The 8846-nt window shown below is 53.6% G+C and overlaps 1 protein-coding gene across 1 annotated transcript in view; it reads right to left on the minus strand.

Moving 5' to 3' along the window:
- Nucleotides 1-6223: 6223 nt before the first annotated feature.
- Fbxo2 (F-box protein 2) overlaps nt 6224-8846 on the minus strand; it is a 5657-nt gene continuing 3034 nt past the window's right edge. Inside the window, exons 2-6 of the mRNA XM_028757977.1 lie at nt 8206-8586; nt 7722-7851; nt 7552-7647; nt 6914-7043; nt 6224-6682 (exon numbers count right to left, since the gene is read on the minus strand). Of these exons, the coding sequence (XP_028613810.1) occupies nt 6548-6682; nt 6914-7043; nt 7552-7647; nt 7722-7851; nt 8206-8586 (872 nt within the window). The 3' untranslated portion in view covers nt 6224-6547. The remainder of the gene's footprint in view (nt 6683-6913; nt 7044-7551; nt 7648-7721; nt 7852-8205; nt 8587-8846) is intronic.

An 8846-nucleotide genomic window follows, 5' to 3' on the forward strand; every position in this document is an offset into this window, starting at 1 on the left:
ATGAAGCTGTGCTCTCCCAAGGGGGTAGTGGGCTTCCCACAGAGCGGGAGGAGGAGGTGAGCCACGGGGCTGTGAGGGGAGCCACATGTCCCATTGAAGGCCAGAGAGAAGGGATGTGTCTGCCACAGCCTCCCATCAGCCAAAAACGGCTTCGTTCATCCATGAGACATGTACCGCAGCCCTGTGGAGAGGACGTGTGCCTTGGGGGCCCCTTGGACCTCTGTGGCTCTGCAGGGTACAGTGGGGGGGCTCTTTGAACCCCAACTTCTTCCTGTACACATCAGGGTGACAAAGGGAAGCCTGTGGGAGGGCTGTGTGGACTGCAACTCAGACAGGTAGGATGGGAGACCCATGAGTGTGGTCACCCCCCTCCTCCTGCAGTCCACAGTGTGTGGTGTACCTCGGGCAGGCTAGCCTGAACAACATCACGGCAGGACCCTCGGAGTCCAGATTGCATCTTTGTTTCTATAAAGAGCTACAAAGAGAAGTGGCAAGTCCAGGAGAGGCCCTAGTGTGTCTGTTTGCAAACCCCCACTCCTTTTCTTCTCTCTGTGCTGGGGGTGAAACCAGGAGCCCCCCACACGTTGGACATGTGCTCTATTGCTGACCTATATCCCCAGACTTCTTTTCATTTCTTATTTTTGAGACTAAGTTTGCCTAATTGCCCTCATTCTGTAGCCCAGGCTAACAATGAACTCACTCTGTAGCCCAGGCTAGCCTTGGACTTCCTATCCTTCTGTCTCAGCCTTCCCAGTAGCTGGGATTACAGGCCTAAGCTAAATATACTCGTGGCTCTCCTGACTCCTGGGAGAAGAAGGGAGAGGGGAAGTCAGGGGAGAGGAGGAGGTTGACCACCACATTTACTGATGAAAGGTGGCCCAAAAAGTCGAAGAAGGGTCCCAGATGTGATCATGTGGCCTGGCCTCAGGAAGCAAATTCAGGGTGAGCATTTGGAAACTGGAGGTCCACGGAGCTCCTCTCTGACCACATCCCCACATGGCTGCTTCCACCATCCTCACGCCCCGTTCCCCATCCAGGCAGTTCTTCCTTATATCTCCCCGAATCTCTCCTGCTGTGTCAGCACAGACGTAAGCTGAAGCACCCTAGTTGTCTGCCAAGCTGACAGCAGCTTTAACTCAGCAAGATAATCCTACCAGCAATTAATTGGCTTTTGTTGGAGGAGAATGAATACCATCTTGTCTTAATCTTCTGCATTATTCTCCCTGCTCAGCAGAGTCAACACAAGATTAGGTTTAATTTGGGGGAAGGGGGAACGGTGGATTCATTTCTCACTAGGAGATTAGATCCAGTCTGTCTGGGTGTCCTACGCTTTCTTCAGCCAAGGGGGTTCAACGAAGGCGGAAGCATGAGAACTCCTAAAGACCACCTCTAAGCCCCTCAGGGTCCTTTAGGTCCTGTAAGACTCAGGCCTAAACCTAAGTCAGGCATGGTGATACACGCACGCAATCCCAGGACCAGAGAGCAGATGCAGGAGAAGCAGACATTCAATGTCAGCCTCAGGCCAGCCTGGGATACTTGAAAGTCTGTCTCAAAACAACAAAAGACAAGTTGCATGGAGAGACCCCAAGGTTGAGCCTCTTCAAAGCCCCTGAGAATGGGGACTCAGCCCTCAACAAGGAGCCTGATTGGGCTTTGGATTCAAATCTCAGGTCTGAGGTCGCCAGGCTGAGGACTGCCTCGACGATGCTGCCATCTGGTGGTGGTAAGAGGAACTTCCCTTTGCTCCCTTCTAAAATTTCTACAAGACAGATTTAGAAAAAGAAAGAGAATCTGGAAATGCGGATCAGCGGCTAAGACCACTGATTTCTTCCGGAGGCTCTGGGTTCAGTTCTCAGCATCCACATGGTGACTCACAACCATCTGCGACTCCAACTCCAGGGGATCTAATACCCTCTTCAGGTCTTCTTAGAAAGATGTGGACATACGTGCAGGCAAAATACCCACGCACGTATAATTAATTAATTAATCAATTTAAAACAGACCTTTCCATTACAAAGCTGCTAAACAGAGATAACCACCAGAAATCTACAAGGAAATCCATTTTACATCCTATGACAGCTTAATTAAGATGTCTTGGAACCCCTAATGCTCACTCGATCTGCCGGAACCCTGATGTCACCTTCCGTGTCATGACCACTTCAAACCCTAGCTCATCTTTGCCCTGGCTCCAGTTGGAGCCCTTGTCTGATCCTGTACCACGATGGCCTAGATCATCCCTGAGCTGGGAACCACTCCCTCTATCCTCGTGAGCAGACACTGAATCTATGGCCTCTCCCACCTATGACAAGTTAAGGCTGTCAACTGCTCTGACGGTCACGTAGGAGACAGGTCTCTGTGCTTGTCCATGAGGGAGTTTCTTGGTTGGGTTAAATGAGGTGGGTAGATCCACCCTGGATGTGAGCAGCGCCATCCCACAGCCCAGGAGCCCTGACGGGGAGAAAAGGAGAAGGCAAGCAGAGCTTCCTGAGGATCCAGTTCTCTCAGGCACCGTACCCTCCAGCCTCCAGCCTCCATGCTGGATTGCTCCATGCCTTGGAAGACTGTATCCTCCAATTGTGAACCTGAACAAACCCTTCCTCTCCTTAAGTGGCTTTTGTCAGGTCTTTTGTTACAGCACCCAAAAAGTAACTGATACACATGATGCGTGGGTGTCTTCCAGAAATGGCTGGTGAGCAGGCGGGATGAGCCTGAGCTCTGTTGGGGAGGTTGGTTCGAGACAGGGTTTCTCTGTGTGACAGAACCCTGGCTGTCCTGGACTCGCTTTATAGACCAGGCTGGCCTGGAACTCACAACAATCTGCCTGCCTCTGCCTCCCGAGTGCTGTGATTAAAGGTGGGCATCACCCCATCCAGCCTGAACCTGAGCTCTTAACAACGAAAACCAGCACGGGAGTCCTTCAGCCAGTGTCTGTTGCCGCTGCAGACGCTGCGGTGACAACACCGTCAACACCGATACCGTTCGGTCATCCAGTGTTCTCTGTAAATGTGATTTCATGGGCAAGACGTAAATTGCTGGTATCTAATCCCCCATTCCCAACAACTTCCTGTCCCTACAGGAAGCTCATGTCATCCCTGGAGTATTCACACCATGTAGTATAGTGCACAGTGCGTTCTCAGGAGACTCTCTGAGTTAGCACCTGCATGTCTAAGCTCACATCAAATTGTGTGCCCACTGCTCCAGGCATGCTGGCTGCTTTCCTGGTGTGTAAGTTCATTCCCAACCCAGGGCCTTTGTGTTTGATGCCCCTGTGGTGTTTTCTCTCAGACCTCTGTATGGCTGGGTCCTCTTCATCATCTTCAAAGGTCTCTTCACAGAGATCCTTCCTGATGCCTTTGGCCAAGAAACCCTGTCCCACTCAGTCCTTTGTTGGCAGTGCGGTAGAGACCAGGTCCCTGAGTAGCTGGGTAGATTCCTACTTCTGTGAAGGACTAGAAGACTGTGTGACCTCAGGGAAACTGCCTGGCTTGTCTGTGCTTTGTCTCACTCATTAAAAAGAAAAAAGGAAAAAAAGAAAAAGAAATAACAGGAACTGGAGAGATGGCTCAGTACTTAAGAGCACTTGCTGTTCTTCCAGAGGACTCAAGTTCAGTTCCAAGAACCCACACCAGGAGGCTCACAACTAATGGTCACTTCCACTCCAGGGGATCCAGTGCTATCCTTGGACATCCACACATATGTGGCTTACACACAGAGAGACATATACACATACGGGAAATAAAATTGATGTTTAAAGTAATTTTTATCTTTTTTTGCTATTGTTTTTGATTTGTGTTTTTTCTTGGGGGAGGCGGTTGTGGTTTTCTGTTTTGTTTAGTTTTGAGACAGTCTCATTCATTGTGTAACTCTGGCTAGCCTGGAACTCACTGTGTAGAGACCACATTGGTCTTAAACTCCCAGAGATCCACCTGCCTCTGCCTCTAGAGTGTTGAGTTTAAAGAGATGCACCACCATCCCCAGACATTAAAAGAAACTAACTGTCACTCGGCATCGGTGGCTCATGCCTTTAAGGCCAGCACTCGAGAGGCAGAGAGAGGCAGGTGAATCTCTGGGAGTTTGAGGTCATCCTGCTCTACAGAGTGAGTTCCAGGACGGTCAACGCTACACAGAGAGACCCTGTCACAGAAAAACAAAACAAAAAAACAAACAAACAAAAGTAAGTTAGTAGTTGTCCACCCTCTGGCTATTGTGAGTCTTTGACACATGCGCAGCTCTTGAAGGGCGCCTACTGTGTAGGGAGTACGCCACCTTGTGTAGGCCGCCGGCTTCATTTGACTGTTTGTAGTCGTGTTTCTTCCTCTACAGTGTGTATCCCAGCAGAGGCTGACTGTGAGCTCTGCCTGCCACGTAGTAGGAACTCGATACATATTCAACTTGTTAGAAAGAGAGAGAGAGAGAGAGAGAGAGAGAGAGAGACCGAGAGCGCCACCTGCTGGCTGATATGTGGAATTTTCCTTGTGGAACGCCGACCTCCACTTCCCTGAAGCTCCTCTCTGCCCTCCTGGATGGGCTCAGCCCAATTGAGGATTAAGAATGAACTTGAATCAGGTCCCCAATGTGGACTTTATTTCTATGTTGATTCTTGGTGCCACTTGCCACCTTCTTCTGTCTCATGTTACCATGGTGACAGTCTCTGTTCATCTCTCAGTGAACGGCAAGCACCCTGTGCCCCAGAACCCTGTGCTCCACCTCCCCTAGTAATACCCCCTGACTGCTACATCTCAGTCAGCCCAAACTACTCCCTGAACTACTGAGTTTAACTGTCACTCCATCCTTCAACCAACTCCTCAGGTCTCTTTGGTGGGTTCCTGACCCTTGAGAAGCCTTTTTTTTTTTTTGCCTAGAGGCAGAAAGGCCCACCTCAGTGCTTTCTGCTCCCTTCTCTGAGCCAGGTAGGCTTCACACATACATCCCAGTCTGCTACCCTAAAGTTCCACCTTACTTAATACTTACAACCCAGGAGCTCATGAGTTCCTTCCATGATGCTGGGCCCAAGGCCACCGATTGCTCCCCGTATGATTAGCAACTAAGGTGGACCTTGCCTTCCCCACAGACTCAGGGCCCCCTTAGAAAGGACTGGGATGAACAGGGCAACCGGAGAGTTTGGAGTGTGACTGGAGAGATGGCTCGGAGGTTAGGAGCCCTTGCTGTCCTTCCAGAGGAATCACGTTCAGATCCCAGCAGTCATGTTGGGCTCACAACAACCTATAATTCCAAATGCAACCCATCTGATGCTTTTCTTTTATGGGCACTAGAACACGTCTCACACACACACACACACACACAGTGAGAAAGACAGACAGAGACAGAGACAGAGAGAGACAGAGAGGGACAGAGAGAAACAGAGACATGGAGGTGCGTGTAAACCCAGAAGACCCAAGACAGAGACTTAGCAGCAGCAATTAGACAGAAAGGTCAAGGGACCAAGGCAAGCAAGCCCCAGTTCAGGCGGCTGTCACACCTCACCAGCAGGTGGCACCAAACCTCAGCGGGGGGGGGGGGGGGGGACCCAACAACAGTAATAAGACCTCTCCTCACCCCCAGTCAGTCATGGAGCATTCCGGGAAGGAGCTGAGATGCCAGAAAGCAAGTAGCCTAAAGCTACAGCCTAACACACCCTTCCCACAGCCTACCCCCGAGTATGACACAGGGAGCCAGCTTGTTGATAAAACCAATCCTGCCCTGGCCAGGAAGGTCAGTATGAGGCAGGGATGAATAAAGAGTAGCCAAGATTCTTCCTCCCAGTGCTGTGTGTGTGTGTGTGTGTGTGTGTGTGTGTGCACACTCGTGCCACCCCACAGTCTTCCTCGCTAGGCCCAAGAGAGTGTGTATCCAGACCTGGTGGGGTCACTGCCAAACTGTTCCAAAGAGGGGTAGGAACAACGCAGCAAGACATAGCCTAACTACCGGGCCAAGAGGGCCAGTTGGGCAGGCACCCCACACTCCCTTACCAAGGCCTGTTGTGGATTCTGGGCAGCTTGGATGTCCTCAGGCGCCAGGCTCAGCCAGCCCCTCCTTAGACTCACAATCCTAGCCTTTGTCCGCTGGCCTGCCCAGGCCCAGCTGGCCCCACACCAACCCAAGAGCCCCTGGAAACCCGAGCAGCTGGACTGCCACCAAGTACTTTTCCAGGCCAGGCCAGGGGCCCTGGGGAGACAGAGAGCCATGGGGAGGGGGAGATGTCCATTCATCTGCGCTTCCATTGTTGCCTTCTTTGGACAAATATTTATTGAGTGCCCACTTTGAGGCAGGCACAATGCTAGGTGCACGGGATCTAGCAGCAGCCCCATACCCCCCTCGGATCGTACATTCTAGAAGCGACTGCCCGTGGAGATGCAAATGGAAGCCATCCCACAGTAAAGCAACAAATCCTTCTCTCCCCTCAGGGGACCAGACTGGATGAAGGGGCGGGAGAGAGGCGGGTGCAAGGTGTGTATGAGGCAGGTGAGGATGCTACCAACTAAATTAAGGCCTTTTCTACCCCAGAATTCTGCCCTAGAGGGCAGATGGTGGGGCTGGAGGAGGTCACTCAGGGTTCCACCCACACGCTACTGTTGGTCACCCGGGCCCCGAACCAGCCCTTCCAGTAGACCGAGTCCTGCCCTCCGTGCTCAAAGCGGACGAAGCGGACGCCTGGCCCGTAGTCGGTGAAGGTGTGGGAGATCTGGGGGTGAAAGGATATAGCGTCAAGCGTCAGCCTCAGGGGTCTCAGGCTGTCCCTGCCATCCCACTCGGACCCTGCACCCTGACCTCAGCGCTGACTATGGAATGAACTTGCACAGGCTCCACAAGCCAGGGACCAACCACACTCTCAGCGCCCAAGCGCCGTGGACGGGGCTTCCACAAGCTCCACCCGGGATGTCCCCGCCCTGCCCCGTCGGCCCAGTCCGGTCACCTCCATCCAGCTGCCGTCCTCTGGTACAGCCACCTGTCCCGTACTGAACTCCGCCAGCACGTCCTCGTGCTCCGAAAGCAGTCTCACAGTGAGCTCGTACAGGCTGCCCGCATCCGTGCGACCCGAGTACCTGCAGGGGAGTGCGGGGCACAAGTCTCACCTGCTGAGAAGCCAGAGATCTCTTCTGCCTGGCCCAACATCCCTGCCGGGCCAGTGTCCCCCAGTGTCCCCATTTCACAGATAAAGAAGCTGTGGCCACAGAGAAGGGGAGATTGGGCCCCCAGAGACAAAGTCAAAATGCGCCAGATCCAACCTTGGAACCAAAGCCATCCTAGGGGCTACACAAATGGATATGTGGGATGTGTGTGTGTGTGTGTGTGTGTGTGTGTACACGTAGGAGATAAGCAAGCCTTATTAGTAGTATTCTTGCCTTGCCTTAAGCACGGGCATGTGCACACTCATTCCCTAACATTTTAAACTCAAGACAGGAATAGCTTTCCACCGGTTGCCAATCCTTGCAGGCCCGTGTCCCACGTGACCACAACACTGACTGTGTGGCAAACAGCTAATCCTTCCACCACCACCATTTCTCCTTCCCCTCCAGTCCCGAACCGAACCGTCCCCCAACAGCTGCTCACCAGTCCTTCACCACGATGGCAGGCTGGGTGGTGTCCAGTAGCTCCTCCCAGTAGCCCTCGGCCTGCAGATCAACGACCTGCGCTTTGCGACACCACCTGGAGGAACAGGCGTCAGGACCCGGTAGGACCCACGCTTTCCCCTCCCTCTCCCCCTTGTCCCTTCTCCTTACTCGAAGGAGGAGGCGAAGTACTTCTTAACGCTGTCATCATGGGTAAATTCCACCCCACTGTCTCCGGGCAGTTCCTCCACCCTCCAGCCGTCGCCACCATGCTCCACGTCGCTCCAGCCCTCCAAGTCCTCTGTGGGGACACGACAGCCCCACCCTGGTCACACAGCCCCTTGCTTGAGGCCCTGGCTCTTGCCCTGATAGTGGGAGGCAGAGTGGACATGGGTACTTTCTCAAGGTCTCAGTGGGCAGACGAGTGACGGGAATGTAGACACTTTCAGTCTACCCCAGACTCAGTGTCCACAGGACCTGTCCTGCCCCAGTTCACTGAGAGTGGATGCCCTGGGAAGAGACTCCCCAGGGAGCAGAGGGACGTTCTGGGCAAGACATTGCACCAAGCGCTTCATCTCGTTTAGCCTTGAAGCGGGCTGGCACCGAGGGTCGTTCTCTAGAAGGGAGAGTGGGCATCCAACTATGCGGCCCTCACCTTCCCCGCAAGAGTTACGCAGCAGGTTGCGCCTCCTCTTGCTCAGAAAGTAGAACTGTTGCCAGTGGTCCCGCTCATCGTCAGCGCTGCCCTCGGGCACCAGCCCCTCCTGCTGACACTTGAGCAGCCACAGTGGGGCGCTGTCCACCAGCTCCTTCCAGCGCTGGCACACCAGACGGCAGACCTGCACCAGCTCCGTAGCGGGCAGCTCGGCCAGCACGCGCAGCAGCAGCGCCTCGGGCAACTCCGCCAGGTACTCCAAGGCCTCCGCTTCTTCCTCCTCCTCCTCCTCCCGGGGCTGCTCCTCCTCCGCACTCGCCTCGGCGCCCGCCTCCTCTGGCTGCTCCTCTGGGCTAGCCTCTTCGGGGTGGCTCACGCTCTCTGCGGGCCGGGGAGTAAACAGTGATTCCCAAACTGTACCCCTCCACTTTGAGTAAACCACAGCAGGGGGCCAGAGATTTTTGACCAGGACTTCCTGGCATTCACCCATAAGCTAGCCCTCGTGAAACAGAGTCAGGCACATCTCTGTGAGTGTGATGCCAACATACGATGCTGAGTTCCAGAAAGAGTACTGTGAATCAGTCTCTGTCTCTGACACACACACACACACACACACACACACACACACACACACACACACA

Source organism: Grammomys surdaster, unplaced genomic scaffold (assembly GCF_004785775.1).
Source record: "Grammomys surdaster isolate TR1022 unplaced genomic scaffold, NIH_TR_1.0 126185, whole genome shotgun sequence".
In the NCBI taxonomy this organism is placed as follows: domain Eukaryota; kingdom Metazoa; phylum Chordata; class Mammalia; order Rodentia; family Muridae; genus Grammomys; species Grammomys surdaster.